Source organism: Neodiprion pinetum, chromosome 3, assembly GCF_021155775.2.
Source record: "Neodiprion pinetum isolate iyNeoPine1 chromosome 3, iyNeoPine1.2, whole genome shotgun sequence".
In the NCBI taxonomy this organism is placed as follows: domain Eukaryota; kingdom Metazoa; phylum Arthropoda; class Insecta; order Hymenoptera; family Diprionidae; genus Neodiprion; species Neodiprion pinetum.
Window position 1 is genome coordinate 18,922,232 of NC_060234.1, and position 18,435 is coordinate 18,940,666.

General features: G+C 42.9%; 1 protein-coding gene across 2 annotated transcripts in view; it reads right to left on the minus strand.

Annotated features, from left to right (window-relative positions):
• Positions 1–18,435, minus strand: part of blo (bloated) — a 124,159-nt gene that overhangs the window by 90,696 nt on the left and 15,028 nt on the right. For both annotated transcript variants that reach the window (XM_046618452.2, XM_046618450.2), the window contains exon 3: positions 1,839–5,290. In XM_046618452.2, coding sequence (XP_046474408.1) covers positions 1,839–5,290 — 3,452 coding nt within the window. The remainder of the gene's footprint in view (positions 1–1,838; positions 5,291–18,435) is intronic.

The following is an 18,435-nucleotide window of genomic DNA, read 5'->3' on the forward strand; positions in this document are numbered from 1 at the left end:
AACCGCTAACACGTTTTTCTAGTTACCTACCTCGACTTCTTGGCTTGTGCAACTCTCAAGCCTGGCTAGTTCTAGGCTACGCCTGGATTATACCTTAATCTTCGCCTTCAGAGCATTTGGCCAATTTTTAAGGCGTGGGCTACCGCTCAGTTGTCTTCTGAACTATGACAGACTACTACACAGCGAAATTATATTGAAATGCAAATGCAACTAGACCAAATCAGCGTAGGTATATCACCTGCTAGAATATCAAACCAGAAGATTGAGCAATCATGGTGGAACACTTGAGAGTCCATCGAAAGCTAACCAATAAAACTGAATATATTGACGCTATTCAACGATCCCTGCAGAATCCTTTTGCAGAACCATTCTCAAACTCTAAAATTAAGATTTCTTAACCGCTGATCAACATCGTTATCACCTCTAGAGTCTTGATTCCTATACCAACCAATTTTACAAGTAAATCTACTTATCGTAAGATTCCACGCTGCTGGTTCAGTGACTAAAAGTGCAAAAAAAATTGCAGGCGTCTGGTCGCTATAATAGTATTATGCCTATTACTGTTACGAGCGTGCTGGTGAAAGGAGAATATCGCCGAAAAATGATTCCGTCACAGGCATCGGATAGCACAAATGTTTGCTGGACACGCGATAACGGGAAAATAATTCAATAATTCAATAATTCAGTGCTAGCAGTCACGACAAAGCCACAGTCAAACCAATTTGAACGTCCTTAACGTAGAACAACGACGCTTAGCTAGTCATTTGGTGGTTTATCAAATCATCGTCAGAAGCTCTGTGTTGTAGTCAGCCACGTATGTTGAAAATTATAGCGTGCAGTGTAAATCCTGAATCCAAATTGTGAACTTTTGTGACGAGAAAAAAGAGTAGTTAATTGATTTTCATCTTCCGAAAACCCTTGTTCTGGCAATTTCCTGGCAAGTTAATTAATTACGGGCCCTGTAATATTACAGGCGCCATTTTAATCGGTTTTTAGCCGGTTTAAGTCCCTGTGTGCATACAAGTGGCCCACGCAAAGGACAGCATACCCAAATTAGTAAGAAGGCTGACGAGACAGAGGTTGGAAGTTGCAGGTATCATCGCGTGTGATAAATACTCCAAAAATGGAACAGGTGGGCGGTCAGCTCAATTGACTTCGAGACGTCGGACGCTCGAAAGCGGCCTAACCGTCGACCCACGAGTGAACAGTTAGGTATGACGCAATTTCAACTCGAGAGATATTTTTAATTACGGTTATACGCTGACATCTTCGCTCCGCCTGATGTCCAGTTGACAAGTTGGATCAACGAGTTTACGCACACACAAAAACCGTGATGAATGTCGTCTACCGACTCTTTGGTTCCCGTGTGAGTTCGGTAATTAACGCAAATGTGAAAATGTGTTCGCCGAAATATACCGCTAATCAGAATCTGCTGTCAGAACATTTTTTAAAATTTGGATCAATACTGAAACAACAATTTTAAAAACCGGTTTTTTCAGCTAACTTTGATAGCAAGGTTTTCCAACTTCAATAAAGACTATTAGCTATTGGCTGAAGCCAGCTTTTATCACATAACAGGCAGTTCGCACTTTTCATAGAATTATTATACTGATTTGCTAGAGAATCTTGCTCGAAAAATTTAAGAACAAAGAACCTGTAATTTTATGTAAGCAGCAGATCATATATTATCACGGAAAGGCAGCATAACCTCTAAACAGACCTATAATGATTGTGTTTCAACTGCAGAGAATAGTCGAGGACTCACGAATGAGAGAACATCTCCGAGACATAATAATTATTAAAACATTATCTGACAGATTGATTCGGTGATCACTTACCTGGTTGATTTCGTGGTCCAAGTCTCGTGCGCTCTTGGCGCTCCTCAGTTGATCGCCACGATATTCACGGTATCTCATAGTGACCTCATCGTCGGTTAAGGCTCCACTGTTGCTGATGCGGTTGTTCTTCTTCGATGACTTTTGGGATTCCTCCTTGGCCTTCTTCTCCTTCTTACTAAACAACTGTTTGACCTTGCTCATAGTTCCACTTTTGCCGCTCTTCTTCGTGACTTTTTTCTCGTACTTCTTATTGTCGCCCAGACCAGAGGGTGGCTTTGAGGTGACAGACTTTGTGCCCCCGTTGGCGCTGACGTACTTGTCGTATCTGCGTTTCTCGGACGGTGTCAGGTCCATGTTCCTGTCGGTATGCCTGCGTTCGTGTCTGATGAACCGCATCGTCACAAAGCCCTCGTCCTCCGACTCGAGAGGTTCCCTACGGTCGGCCTCTTGGGAGTCTCGGCGATAATCGTTTTCTATTCCAGAGTCGGCCAGCCGGTCCTTGCGATCTGGATCGCTCAGACGACTTTCCCTGTGTCTCCGTTCGGAGTGGCCTCTAACCTCATGGTGGCGCGTGTGCCGCGTCTTGCTCTCGTGGAAGGCCCTTGGGCTGACCGGTGGACTTTCGTCGAAAGTTTCAAGCCCGGAACCCCCCTGTCTTTCCTTACCGACCTTGACGCCGCGACGGAGGCTGTCTCTAGCGTCTGAGTCGTCAAAGTAATCGAGATGATTGCGTGACCGGCGGACCATCTTCTTTGCCTCATCATCCGTCTTTCTTTCCTTGCGAAGCGTCCGGGTCGACTCCTCCTGGTGAAGGTATCTCGTTTCTCGACGTACAGAGTCACGCGCTGTGGTGTCGGAGTCGTACCGGCTGGAGTTATAGCCGCGATCAGGACGCATCCGCGGTGGGGAACTGTCGTACTCGTCCTGAAGAGGGTGTTTGCCCATGTACCGCTGGGTGGTCCTCGTCTCCTTGTAGTACTTGCTACCTAGTTGACTGTTGGTCAGCTGAGAGATGTCTGTGTCGTAGTCATCGTTGGGCCTTTCCCGAAGATGATCGACCACGTGTTGACCGACCGGTGGAGAGGCGATCTTTCGCGTCTCCAAGGGCGGACTCTCCAAGACTGAGTGTCGAAGGTCTCTGGCGTTGACGTAGTCGACAGTACTCAAGTTCTCGTGTGACCTGGTGGTGTACTCACTCCGTAGTGCCCTGACTCTGGCGTTCTCACCGATCTGATCGAGCCGCTGAGATGACTTGCTGATGCCGCGCATGGTCTCGAAACTCTTCTTGGGCTTGGATGAGTATGGGTCGCGGATTAGACCCGCGTCACGGTCCAGGAAATCGTCGCTCTTCGAGAGCTTGTGATCGCTGAACTTCTTCGGTGTGAGTATCGGTGACACGTTCTCCTTGAACTCGGACCTGCGTCCAACATTGTCGTCGAGTACGTAGCCGGGCGGCTTGTAGGGACTTCCGAGATTCCTGGCGGTCTGAAACCTTTCCTCCGGGCTGGTCCTGCTTCTGTCACTTAGGAAGGGCTTGAAGTCATCCGCATAACTCTCATGCGTGCGGGTCTCAACGATATATTTGTCACCATACTTGTTTGTTCTCGTCTCGACCGTGTAACCATCCCTCGGCTTTTGCTCAACGTACGTCTCTCCAGGTATTTTGTTCGTAATCTTCTTCTCGTACCCGTAAACCTTCCCGTTGTCTTGATGAAGCTCCTTCTCGAATATATACTTGTCGCCGTTGCTGTTGGTCCGAGTCTCGGTGATATAGGTGTCGACGTACCTCTTCGGGGATGCTACGCGATTCGGTATCACCGGCGATGGAACGATCGGCTTGTCGATTATTTCGTGTTCCACTTTGTTGCTTTTCGCAGCGAACATCTCGTCGGCCAGTAGTCTCGACTTTATCCTTGACTCGAGCAGGTCTCGCCTGGCACTCAGCTCACTCGTCTTGTTCGAAAAGCCCCTGTCATGCAGCTGGGACCTGACATTGAACTCGCCGTTGTCCTTGCGCCGGGAATCCATGCCGTCGGCTCTTCCGCGGTCAGAAGTATCCACGAATACGGTAGACGTGTACTTCTCCGGCTTGCCAAACAGGCCGCGATCAATCTCGTTCAAATCATGCATGCGCTTCGACTCGGTCCCTCTCGATACGTATTCACCGCGGCTGTTTGCGAACTCACCAAAGTGCGTTGTCGCGTTCTTCTTCTCCTCGTCGTACCGCGACTTAAAGCTATTGATCTCGTTGTTCCGGTGCAGATCACTGTTGTAGGCATAGTCGGCCCTCCTGTAATCTTTCTCCGCTGGACTGTTCTCCCTGGATGAATCCTTGCGCTCAAGTCCGAGGCCCTCATCGCTGTCAGAGTGACTTCGCTGAGCCTTCTTCTTGTCCATCTGCACCTGGGCGTAAATCACACCGCCTGGTGGCGACGTGGGGCTCGATTCGTTCGGTCGGGTGTAAGAGAAGGGCATGTTGTTGTTGTGCCCGAAACCAGGACTCGGCGTCACCAAGGTCCTCGGTAGATGCGGCGGAGGTGATCTGTCGTTTGACAGTCTATGGATCATCTTGTGAATGGTTGACTCCTCATCGATTTGCTGATCGTATCGGCTGCTGTGCAACATCGTTGAGTCCACTTCGTCAGTATCTTTTTTAGTCCCTTCCTTTTCTTCTTGTGCAGAGTTTTCTTCCTCTTTCGTCGGTGTCTTTGTCTTTCCACCGTTGTTGCCTTTCTTTGGTGTCTTCGGTGACTTCGACGGACTCGTTACGGTGATTTCCGGCACCAAGGTTTCCTTCTTGGCCTCGTTCTGTTCGTCCCTTGATTCCTTCTTCGATTTCTTCGCCTCCGAAGTCTTGCTGAAATTGAAAGGTTGCGGGGCGTCAACCTGCGGCGATGCCTCGATTATAGGTGACAGCTGTTTCTTTGCTCTGATCGCGCTCACGTGCGAACTTTCTTCGCTCTCACTACCACTCCGCTTGCGTTGGGGTCGATTGCTCGTTGAGGTACCCGCGTCACTGTAACTCCGTGCAACGGGTTTACCCTTCCTTTCCAATTTAGGTGAGAACAACTTGACGATAGGATTCTTCACCTTCCTGGCGCTAGCATCGCTTGCGCTCCTCTCCAACGCCTTTTTCTTTGCCTTCGGTATCTCGACTAGATCCTCAGTGGTAACACCGATCTCCTCGCTCCGGCGTCTGACGTCCAATGGAAGTTCCGGTCGTTTCTTGTTCCTCCTTGCCGGTAGGGTGCTGAATTTACCAGGAAGAGACGATACCTTGTTGTCTCGCGCAATGCACTTCAAATTACCGACCTGTTCGAGTATCAGGGCGGCCTCTTGGGCTAGGTCCTCCTTGCTTCTGCTGGTTATGCGTTCTTTGCGCACTGGAGTGGCGATCAGTCGGCCTTCCCCGTCACCCACCAGAGCTGAGGTTACTCGGGGAGTCTCACGCCCTGAAACAATCAAGCAAATCGATTGGTTATTACGGTGGCTGTCTGTCTGTCCGTGCAGGAGTCAGTGAAGGTCTACGCGCGGCTCGATTGAACCTCCCGAACCGGCTATATCTCTCAGCAGTAGATATAGAGAAGGATATAAATGAATGGCGGGAGAGCTTCGCAAGAAAGGAAAGGCTGAATTACTGATTCGTTTGATTACTAATAAATTCCCAATCCGTATAATCGCATATAAGATTCCGTTACCTATCCGCGTATGGCTCGTGCGTGACTGACCACCACATATAATTACTTGTAGGAAATATAAATCCCCGAGTAAAATAATCGTTGAAGTTCGATTCCACGGGTAATATATTGGTTCCTAATATTGTTATGCTGCAATTACAATCGCCGAATTATTATTTCAGTTTTTTCTTTCGTAATTTCAATTCGCAGTCACTGGTTGTCCTTCGCATCGAATAGCTACCGGATTAACATTGACTTTGCACAGTGAATGTTCAGTAAATTTATTATCCGGTTTGAAACAAGGATGACGATCACTTCCGAAAGTGAAATGTGCTGTTTTAACCCATTTTATGCATTCTCGAAGGTATTTGTACAGCGGTGATGAAACTCATGCGCGTTGCGAGCAGAAGAAATCAAATTTATGTACCTACTAACGTATCTTATACCTACATAAGTAGGTGTAGAAGCGCGCGAGGAACGCGTCATGACCTTTCGACGCGCACGTTACGTTTACAATACACAAAGTGACGGGTAACATCTATGGCCTCGATCGGGGCTCGACGCGCAGCCAAAGGAGAATCAGGAACTAGTCCCTGGAACGTAGGATATAAGGAATGGATAGAAGGGTTGGGTCAAAGGTCAACGGGTGTGTACACAACGGCATAACACTGGTAAGTCCAGAGCCCCGAGTCCATCGCACGAGTAAGATCGCTATCTGAACTATTGCTGAGCTATTGCTAACCTAGCATAACCCCACCTTACCTAGCCCAGGATCTTTCGCGCTTTGCCTTTAAATCGCACCACCATAGGTGCACATTTACTTATGCCGCAGGTTATATGATTCATTTTAATCGCTCCTAGCAAACACCTTGATAACTTAAAAACCATGCGTGGCATGACGTGGAAAGAATATCATAAACGCAAACATTCATTTTCTGGATAAAACTGGTAGTCTTTTGGTCGAAAAATATTATGCACGAATATTGGTCGAATTATGGATTTAGTGCGGTTTTTTTTCATCTTTCACGCTTATAAGTTGTATAAATATATGAAATAAATATTTTTACAGCAAGAATATAACATAAATTCCCTCTCAATTGAAAAAATGCGAGAAACAAAGAATTCGATACAATCACTCAATCGTTTAGATCGGTGTTTTTAAACCTGTGAGTCGTGATCCCCAGGGATTCGCCAAGTCTTATTCGGGGAATCGCGGTCGCAAGCCAGGTAAAAGTAAAAACCATAAACAAAGTTTCACAAGGAATCCTTTAATTATAAAAATTCTTTGAAATCACTGATATGGTTTTATTATGGATCGGGGGGGTCGCCAGATTTTTCTCACTTGTAAAGGGGTCGTGAATTCAAGAACGTTGAAAAACACTGGTTTAGATTACGGAATATCGAATTCCCCAGTCTATTCACCAGTATTGAGATTGTAGATTACTTGAATGTTTATATAGGTGGTCTGACATTTGGGTAATTTCTTATTTCTACTTTTTTCCGCAAGTTTTTATCTTAAACTTCATCACGGACTTTTGCCCAAAGCAAATTACCTCATTGATACACGCTATACAATTACCAACAGTAACGGCTATGATAAGCTGATTCTTCAATGCTATTCACGATAATATCGATGAACTGTACATGTTTTTTTTTAATTGAAATTCTTTATTTTGGAATTCAATTTTTTTTGTAATCCTGCGTTTCCTTTTCCTGCCACCCCAAGATATTGAGAATGCGGGCAGTTTGTCTCATTGTGTTTTACTCGGTATTAGAAACATCTATATCCGTCTATATATCACGATTAAAATCAGCCTTCCTATAGTATAAGCGGGTACAGCAATCGCAATTCGATACTGTAGGTTAAATTGGTAATAAATTTTGTAGAAGCTGAAGGAGGCTACTTGATTATACTAGTATACATATGACCGATGATCTATCAGGTCAAAGTTACCGGGCAATTACATAAATTTTCAAACACACCCAACTCCACCAAATGAACTGCTATTGGTAACAGGAAAGGAATACTCGACATTGGAAAAGGAACGAAAGTCTTGTTCAATTATATTCAATTAAATTTCGCGCGCATTTAAAATCATTCGAAACAAAACTACGTGATTAGAACCTTATTTTGTATCATGGTATAAAAAAATGTTTAGAGGTTTTGACACTTTATTGAAAAAACATGTTCCAATCAGTCTTAAAATTTTGTATACTCGTCTCATCGATTTGCTTATTAATGTTTTCTAATCAATTCTAATTTTCCAGTTTATTGATTTGACTTGCTGCACTAAAATTTGAATCATTGTGAAGTCTTGTTATATATATATATACTTGCAGGTCGAGGAATCCATCGCATGACAATGAAATAAACAAAAGTTATTGTCAACAATCTGCCTAATTTCGACTGCAGAGAAATTGCGATGTTATAAATTACATTAATATTTTCCTGATGACGGTTTTGCCTTATTATTCACAGCGTCCCAAAAAATCTGCGATCTTCTTAGGGTACAGATCCATGGAGTAAACATATGTGAAGGGTGCACCGTGCCGTAGGCCGGATCGCGTGCAGTCGCAGAACGAGCAACGACGACAGCGAGATAATCCGTGGGGTAAAAATTAACACGAGTTGAAATTTGAGTTGCTTTGCGTGAGGGCTCTTTAATGTTCGATAAACTCAACTCGGGTGACGTGTTTAGTAACGGAATCACTTACCAACGTGAAGAAAACTTAGTTATAACTTCCAGATGCGTGGTACGATCAGCGTGTTGCGAATTCTCTATATACCTGTTATACGTGTGGATCTATCGTAGCCGATGCATGCCTCAGAGGTAATTGCGTTGCGGGGGTTCCCACGCGCGCATACCACACAACACGCTGCGATTCCCAACTATGTAACGCACTTAAGTAACATTCACAAAGTTAATTTTTTCACCATTCGCTCTTTCTCTGTTCCTCATCATATTATCATATGTGGTTTATCTACCTGTCAGCTATTTTCCCTTCTGTTGAATCAACTTCTGGAACTAGTCAATCTGAATCGTATAATTTGTACTATAGAATACTCAGAAGCCTGACAATATACTTGGTTACTTTTGAAGAGACGGCGATTGGTGAACAAAGTTAGCTGATTGTCAATATTAAGAGACTTTAAAAACTGTTTCAATCCATTTACAAGGGCTGCGCCTGATTCCTTTTATGATAACATCGCCAGTTGTTATCCTAGAAATATGCAACTTTGCAGGTCTACATATGTATCACAAATTACGTCAACTAATGTAACATTGTAAAAAAGAAACTTGCGTAGATATTTTTAACTTGTGCTCATATACAGTCAATTCCTGAATAGCTTTTTATCCATTACTCATTCTTTATAGGATGAGAGAGGCGATGTCATCGTATAAAAAAAGGAAAATAAAAAGTCTCGAACATCTTGAAAGGGCTGTTTCACCTTCGTAAACGGACGATAGAAACACTTTATATGTACGGCCCATCAAAGAAATCGTCCGTCTGGATCATTCAAGAGCAACTGCAGGAACTGTTATCCATAAAGCTTTAGCACGCGATGAATTATAACTTATAAGAAAAAAAGAAGCGAGTCCATGATTCATTTACCTTGCTAGCAATATGACGGGAATCGCATCTGAAACGCTCCGGATGAAGGTGAACCCCTAACGAGATGTGAGTGAAGAATAGAGGAACGAACTTATACGCTGAGCAGAGAAATGTATTTATAAACCAGCACGCAAGGATTTTCCATAACTCCAAGATTTACAACGTCTGCGCTTGGTCTCAGCTGGAGACACCGGAGGTGAATCGAGATGCGAGACTTGCAAAGAGCTGACAGGATCACGGGGAGGTCATCGGTAACTCAGTCGGCACGCGGTGAAACGAGGTCAGTCCCTATGCCTCGATTAGCATTTCTGGACGCCGAGGAGCATCGTGTCGAATCTAATCGCAGCCTTGCGATCAAGCGGTAAGCGCGACTGAATTAGTCGAGAGATTCTGCAGCTTGAACTCTCGACGCACCGCGCACGCATCCGAGAGAAAGAAGGTCGTCGTCGAAGATTAACTGGACAGTGACTCGGAGAGTCTGATTACACTTTGTTAGCTCGAGATAACGCGGCGTAATGAGCTTTCACGATTATACACGGACGTTAGAGAATCGGCGATCAATTATGAGCTTTTGTGCAGTCGATATTGCAAGAGACTCGAAGTTAATATCGAAGTAAAAATTGTGAGTGGCCAAGTCGTGCTGTTGGAAGTTCATTACACGACGGAACGCACACGTTATGAAAAGGCGCAATTGGCAATGAATTTAAGCAGCAGGTTGCTAGCTTGCATTGGAATCCGCGACACGAAACAACCCCCCTGGCATATCTATTGTGTGCCATCTTTTCCGACCAGGCGTCGAAGCGGCACTGATCACAAGGCGATCGGGACCATTGCGACAGTGTAAAATTGCGCTTTCTCAGATCCCGAGGCAGCCAATAAGGTTCGGTTCACCGACCGGCCGTATATATCGATAAGCCGAAGCCCAACTAGATCCCGAGATACTCCTCGGAGTGTAGAGATGAAGCTAGCGTCATCCGCGTCTCCCCTGAAGGAAACCTGAAGTCGATCAGATTAGCATGTGACGCACGTGTGTATACGTGAAGGGGAGAATTGATAGGCATGCTGCTCGCGAGGTGAAGCTGGGGATAGGGAATCACCGGGGACGGAAAGGAAGGAGACGGCGGAGGGGAATCGAGTCTAACTTGAAATACAACTGGTATGTAAGAACGTGCAGTGATGCCTCATTCATCTTGTGGCAATTATCAACTCGTAAACCGCCGTAATATCTATTATTTACTATCGCATACATGCTTCGGACCCGTCTTGATCTCACGATGACAACCACCTTCTCTTCATCGGCGTCGTTAACGTTTGAATATGACTCTCGAACATTCATGAAGACCCCTTACTAAACCACGCGACAATCCTTGAGATCTTGACACATAACGCCCACGTGATTTTAAAACTGTTCGCGAGGCAGTGTTAAGATGAGAAAGTGTAAAATATTTTTTCTCCGGTGTAACAGTAACTTTACCGCCTGGTACCATTCGAAAGTATCAGAATTCCTGTACCAACTTACAGTTCCGAAAATTCCAACGTGACAGCTGGATTTGTCAAACAGTCGAAAGGAAGTGATTGAACGAACTAACGCGGCGGTGAAAAAACACTTTCTGCAGTATTAATTAAATGCAAATAGGTGGCAAAAGCGGAGACTATAGTCTTTCGATTCCGATTTAATACTGGTTCCGATATTCAAGGGGCTCAGAAGAGGGAGATAAAGTAACTGTTCCCACGTCCAAAGATCAGGATAGCAGTTAATAATTAACCGGCTGTGAACGTGGTTCTGATATTAAATCTATCCTTTACGTTCGTTAGGGTGGTCAAGAAATACAAGAAATAGCTAAGGCCGTCTAGAACGCGGTAGAGGAGAAGAGCGACTGTGAAAGAGCGGAGAGATAACTCATATAAGATAGTCTTTTTAAAAGCTTGAGCAAACGCGAGTCTTATGAACGATTTATGTTCAATTAAACCGCCTGCAATTCGCGTCTGGGTGTTCGTCGCTGGGCTTTCCAACCGTGGCCGCGAAATGGCGCTGGTTTAGTATTGATGTTGTTGCTGTACCGGCAGCACTGTAGGCAACAGGTGCGCCGACGATCGGTGATGGTCTCTGTCCAACTCCAGAGTCACGGCTGGTCTGCTATAAGTGATAGTAAAAAAACCGGAAGTGGTGAGACTCCGAGGTAGAGGTCACAGGTCGATCCTTGCCTCTGACCCACACCTCCGGGGCCTCTTCCACGCTGATACTCACATACAATGAACAACCGATACTCGAGGGTGGCTTTAAAATGAGCAACCCGGAAAGCAGGATAATCACAAAAACTAACGAAGTTTTTCTTCTGCTGCATTTGTCGATTCTCCACAAAGCAACCGCGAAATCGGAGCAATTGAAGAAATAGCAATAAATGCAACTATCAAATTGAGAAGAGGATACGAAGTTGGGTGATACACTTAACCTTAAAATCTGTTCATTCATTATCCTACCTTACCGACTGTGTATCCACAAAATAATTGAATTATGTCATTATGATGACTTGTAACAGGTAAAAATAAAAGACTGCCTAGTCTTTCCGAATAATTGCTTCAACATTCTGAGATCTAACAATTCGCATCACCTGCATAACTTTCACGTACTGCGTTTCACAGCTGAAGTCTGAGGTAACTAGCCTGCATGAAAATGACTAATCTGCATGTCAATCTACCAAGTTTCGCCGTTTCCTTTCGGCAAAAGAAGTTTCATTTAAAGTTTTATATCGATGAAACAGTTCTTTGATGACTTATACGGTATAAGTTTATGGTTCTGGATTGAAACATGAAGAATCGAAGCTTGGGCTTCGCACACGAACGTTGACAATCAAGTTATTATTTTAGTCGGCAAAGGAACTCAAATGACACGTCAACTGAACGAAATGAATCCTACTGACTTTTTACCTTTACATGATGAAGTTATACGTTTCTCGCAATTGGTTGAAGAAGATTTCGAAGCTTAAGAGATATGCGTGCCGCACTCCTTAACATCACGAGCTGTCTGCAAAGCCTGGAATTTGCTGCTAGGATGAAGCCGTAGCTGGGAATTATAACGTCGGTCGCCCTGGCGCACATCGATTGACAGGACGTTAATTATTTTCAGGGATTTACCGCACTGAAAGGAACTCGTTAGCGAAATTGCGTGCAAAATGCCGGTCTTCGCTCGAATCCATTGCGTGAACGCTTAAATTCCTGGCATGCACGTTTATGACTCTTACACTCCCCGCGAAAAGATACTTCGCCTATGTACCGGGATTTATCTACGTTCTATCTACCTTGGGTTTACACTTTAGCATTTGCATGTATTTTTTCGCACTTAGCGAGGTTTCCAAGGCTTGCAGAAAGCGAAAGCACGTCGAAACAGCTCGTGAATATTTCGTTGAGTTCCGAATCTGGTTGATTAGATACGGACAAATACTTAGGCTAATCGATTACGCAGGTGTGGTCGTAGATTCGTCAGGTACCACGACCCGCCGTTTTTTCACCGCGATCCTTCGGAGTTTGCACGAAACGCAATTATTTTATTGTGACTTCGGACTTGAGAAACCGCACGTAATTTGGGATTCAAAATGGCGCCAGATACGCGGTTTTATGGTCTTCAGATGAGCGTGAGATATTAACGTGAGTAGCAAAAAAATTCTGCAAACGATGAGCGTGCTTCCGAGGTACCTCGTCCAACTACTATTAGTAATTTTATTGCGGAACAAAAAACTGTCTATACCAACGACTAACGTCTCGCTTCAAACGAATCTACAATCTAGACGAATTACATACAACTGCTAAAATATGAAAACTGTGACTTTGGCCACATGCGAATGTTCTCGAATTCGGGCACTGATCACACGAAACGACGGTCAAGGACAAAAAACTTGTAAGAAAAAATCAGTTTCCTTCGGTTCAAGATTGGCATTCAAAAGTTTTCACGGTATAAAGTTCGAAGTGCATCAAATTTTGCTATGTATGATTTCCTTCGTTGTTGGAAAGTCTTATTCTCTTCACTTTTGTTTCCTGGTTTTTTGACAGTACATGAAAAAAAGGAGCAAAAAATGAGTAAAAAGAAGTAGTGGAGTGACTGCTGAGGAAAAATGTTAAGGAAATATGTAGGTAAGGTAGAAGAAGAAAGCCGCGTTGAAACGAACGGAAAGTTATGAGCCAGCGGGGTCTCAGTATCTAACTAAGATCAAGTCGCAGATCTGCGGAGTGTGCGCGGCGTGGTTCCCATGGGCCCGCCTTCAGCGGCGCTAGTTTATAGCTCCGTGATCACCTCTAAAGGGGGTTGTAATTTAGCGACTAGCCTATGTACGATGTAAGCAAAAAAAAAATAAAAAATAAAGAACGAAAGAATAGTAAAAAATCCATACGGCTTTTCGCTTCGCTTTATACTCGGCGGTGGTTTATTGTCGATGTAGATTTATTTGTACCCTTTCCCTTCCGATCTACACTTTTCCCTGCTGATTCCGCTTCCAGCGAGTTAAGGCTACGTACACGTGAAAAGCATATATCCTGTTGTTCCATGGAAATGTCCTATGGGCAATTCAACATAGCGTCAATACGCCTGCATTTATGTAATCCAGAATCTGTACAACCAATCGACATATTTTTTTTCGTGACGTTTAACTAATTTCAAATATCGATGTACCCGTAATTGCCTCGATAGTAAACGCATCTCAATCGATAAAAGCGTGTGAAGTAAGGTAAAGAAACGTGCACGGTCGATTGATGTCTCGGCCGATTTTGCGATCGTTGAGTGGGCATCGAAGCAGTTCAGTGTGCTGTGGAAGTGGATGTTATGGAAAAACCCATCGTTCATCGGTGGTTGATGATAGTTGTACAGAAACTACAGCTTTACCCGACACGCACCATCTATTGCGGTGTCGGTATTCGATACTCGTTCGCTTAATTTGAATGTCATTTCGTGAGACAAGTTTTAAAACTGTACTCACTAAACAACTTGCATACAGTGAAAAAAAGCGTATTGCAATCTGTTGAGCGACTCAAGAGACCTCAGAGGGACAAAAACGGTGGCTCTAGTTTTATACTTAGAAAATGAGTTAGCGAAGAGAGAATTGGATAGAAAAGAGGGAAGATGATTTGGTCATTTACTATAACGCATAGCTTTGAGTTGACGATTAGTCTGGTTTCACTTGAATAGAATCATAGAATAGAATCTCTAACACTATTATAAATGGTTATGTAGCGTCTTGGCGTGCATGTACAAGTTTCAGGTGCGATAAATTCGTTCGATACTGAAAACAAAATACTATAACAAAGAAAATGAGTAAAAAGTTTTTCGTGTAATATTTTATTTACGTGCCTGCAATAATTGAACACTATTCACGGGATCCTGTTCAGAACCAACTCAGTAAAAACAGGTGATTTGTGGAGCGATTTGATTTTATCATGCGATTCGGTGCATCGCGCCGGATAATTGAATGGATACATCGCAATTAAAACAACTGTCCACCCACCCCACCTTGTTTATGGAAATACCAGGAGTCGGGTTAACTCGCGCCTACGTTTTAAACCTTTGCCTATAGCCGTAGCCTTTTACGGAACTCTGTACATATCATCTGTGCAAGAGTGTAAACCGCATGCGCAGGGATGAAATAAATCCGGGCAGGATCCCGCGTGTTAGTCTACATGCACGAAGCGCCGCAGCAGCGGTAGAAGGATGCTGCAAACTGGCGAGTACGTAGAAGAGGAGAGGAGAATTCGGTATCCCGAGGGCTTCGAAGGGGAACGTAAGAATCTGTAATCGTTGCGTTTAAGGTGCGTGCCTCGCGAACTTGTGCTATAACGTTAAGTACGTGGGGTTATAGGTTATGTGCATACAAATTAGCGGCCTTGCAGCTTGCGCGAATGCAAATACCCTCGCGGCGCATTCGGTTTGCACTTTTTACACCTGTCACAACAATTCATTCCATTACCATTACGCCCCATTGCTCCAGTTGCTGCGTACGCTGAGAGAAAACGGTGAAACTTATCCTTGTAGGTTATGTTGCTAAGTAACCGAGCGCGCATGCGCAAAACAATTGAACGTTATTGGTCCGCGAGATCGTACCACGCCAATATTTTCGTCTGAAGTGTAGGGATGCCAATTCACTCGAATCGAAATGAAATTACATAACAATGTACGTAACAACGACGACTCGTAGCAAATCAGTAATCCAGTCAAGCCATCCCAAATCATTGCACATATTTAGATGTGCTTAAGCTAAATAAAATTCACCTCACCTACATAACCTCCATAAGCCGCTTTCGACAATTGAAACTTGAGTCGGGCAGTCTGCATGAAAAGTCATTTTTGGCAATTTTAGTATTTTAAAACGAATATAAAGGTCGCAACTATTCATATTTACACATAATTGATATTTTCCAAATAAAATGTAAAAAAAAAAATCGTAAACCTTTCTTTTTCACCGAAAATTTATTCAGTTCACAATTATATGAGAACAATCGATCTGTCGAAAGACTAGTTTTCGCATGAAATTTGAATTGGTAATAATCACGCGATGCCAAGCACCTCTTATTGTTCGGCTTGAACAAAAAATTCTGAATTGCGAGACGATTTGTTTTCGGCAATATCCAACACTTTAGTCTCATTCTGGCAATCTATTTCGTCACCCTTGACGATCTGCATTCCTTTCGAACTTCTCGAAGCGCTGCTACAACTGACGGACAAATAAGAATTCAACCCACTAAAATAGTTCTCGGTAATATTACCAACAATGTCTGTAGTGTCAAGGCATTCTTCCATTTTATTGCAAAGTTTTCGAGGTCTCGATAGTCTGTTCAGCGTACAGAATGGATAGCACGCGCTCTGCTGTCCCAGAAGAGAATATGTGTAACCATGATCGTAGGATACAAACTACAAGACCGAGCAACAGCGAGGGACCTACTACCGTGGAAACGGCCACTAAGCCTATAAACTCGGCGGTGCCACTATAAAGTAATATGAATGGAGATTCCTCGATAGTAACTCCGGTTTAGTAGCCATTAATTTGCAAGTGGATCTGTTCACAGATATGCTGGACACACGTCGGTGCATCGTTGTCTTTTATTATTTCGCGCCCTGATTTGACGAAACGCAGAAAGTGGAATCTCACGAATCTACATGTATACGCCAAGAGAAATTTCTAGTTTTCGTTACTGTACAATACGCAACTATTTTTATTTTCTTCCATTACCAAAACAGTATTACAGGGTATAAGATGAGACTGAATTTTGGAGGTGTAATCAAAAAAACTGGAACATTTTACTGTTAATTTTTTTCGATTACGGTCACTCGTGTGATATTTTCTTGTAATTTTTGCGATAGTTTTACGTTGATGCGACGGATAATTAATGTTAAGACTTCATATAAGTGAAAAATATTTTTGGTTAAACAAACAAATTCAATGTAGCAATTACGAGAATATGTTGTATTGATAGCTAAAATTATATTGCTTGTTTCGTTGACCCACGTTTTTCCGTACTTTTAATAATATTTAGCTCGTTATTGAAACAATATCGATCACTTTCTGAATTCTCACGCTGCGGGATTGGTACTGCCAACTTTATGATTTTGGTATCGAAAAATTAGGTCAAACATGACGGAGCGTTGGAGAGTTATTCGAAGGTCACTGTTGTACTTATAATATTCTGCATCGAGATATGAAGCTTCGTGTGTGGGAATCCGAGGCAGGCGTACATTGAGTACCCGTCTCCATTATATACGGTTGAAAACTTGCCGCCCCTCGTTAAATTGCGGAGAAAAATCCATAATCACATCGTCAGATGCCACTCTGACCCTCCACTTTGCTGCCATTTCGTCTAAAGTAGGACTCTCTAATAACGCGCGACACGATTTTATTTGATCAGTTATTAACCTTGCCGATCGACATCCCGGCAGGCCAACCAATCTGACACTTCGTCCTGCCAATCAAAATAACGGATAACACTGTCGTTGAATGATGCTTACCTACATCAAATTACTGCCCATATCGGACAACGGGAAATTATAATCTCGATCGAAGTTCATTTTTAATTCACGCTTACAATTTTCGATATTTTGCTTATCAGTCCTAGTCAATTGTATTTCCGAAACCAAGTCTTATGCTTTATTTCAAATCAAATTGCAACAGTTTTAACATGTTTTTTTTATTCTTAAGAATAACAGTGTTACTCAAATTTAAAGCAATATTTAATACAAAAAAAAGCACCAAGATCGAAGAATCTTTTAATTGAAAACAACTCGAATTTCAACCGAAAACTTGAATATACTAATTCAACTTTTTTTTCTCCGCGTTTTGGTTTTCACTGATCACAGGGCTTTGATAAAAATTAAAACATACCACAAGTTTTCGTACAAAATTTTTAGCTGGATCCGAATCTATGTTCAACCAGACGGAGCTTCGGAAATTAGATCTATAGATGTTATGTCTCTTCCAAGTCTTGTTACTGTCATTTGATACTTTGTTGAAAATGAGGAACCTGCAATACTTTGTTGGTTACGTTTTAACGGAAAAACAGATCTTTGTGTAACTACCTATAATTAGACGATTGAAGCCTTTTCTACAGAATTTCTCTTCAAATTAAACTCAAATTTTATTTCAATGCCAAAGCTATTACGAGTTTAGCATAACACAAGAAAATAGTGATGATGATGATGTGTGGGATAAGTTAAAAGGTATATATGTATAGAGAAGGTAATTATACCTATTTACGCAAAATACTCGGAATGACAAGGAGCATTAGTTTACGCTGTGGAAAAAAATCTTGAAATCTTGACGACTCATTGTAGGTAATTACGCTGTGGCGGTGTCTGTATTGCACGTCAATTAATGGTGTAGAATTTTACTAAGTCTGAAGATATTCGTGATTTTTTTTTAACTTTGCAGTCAAAATAAAAGAAAACAATAAATTAAGCGAAGGGAAGTTGATTGTCGGATCTAATTTGAAATTAAGCAAGACTTAAGACTGGAAGGGTTATTCGAGGGGGTGAGAAAAGTGAGTCCTGACATCGATACACACAGAAATACGCTGCACCAATACGAGCCCCAAGTCATATAACGAACAAGTACACATAAATGTCAAAAAGGAAAAATGAAAGATTGAACAATTGAATCGCGAGTGATTCTGGAAACGATAGCAACAATCGTACGTGGACAGTGCTATCGCTGTTTTTTCGCAAATCACACGCGAAGGAAATAATTATTTGTTAAAATAAACAGGGATTGTTAACAACTTGTTATGCTGTGCTAATATACCGTGACAGTCTCAGGAAATTAAAAACCCAAATG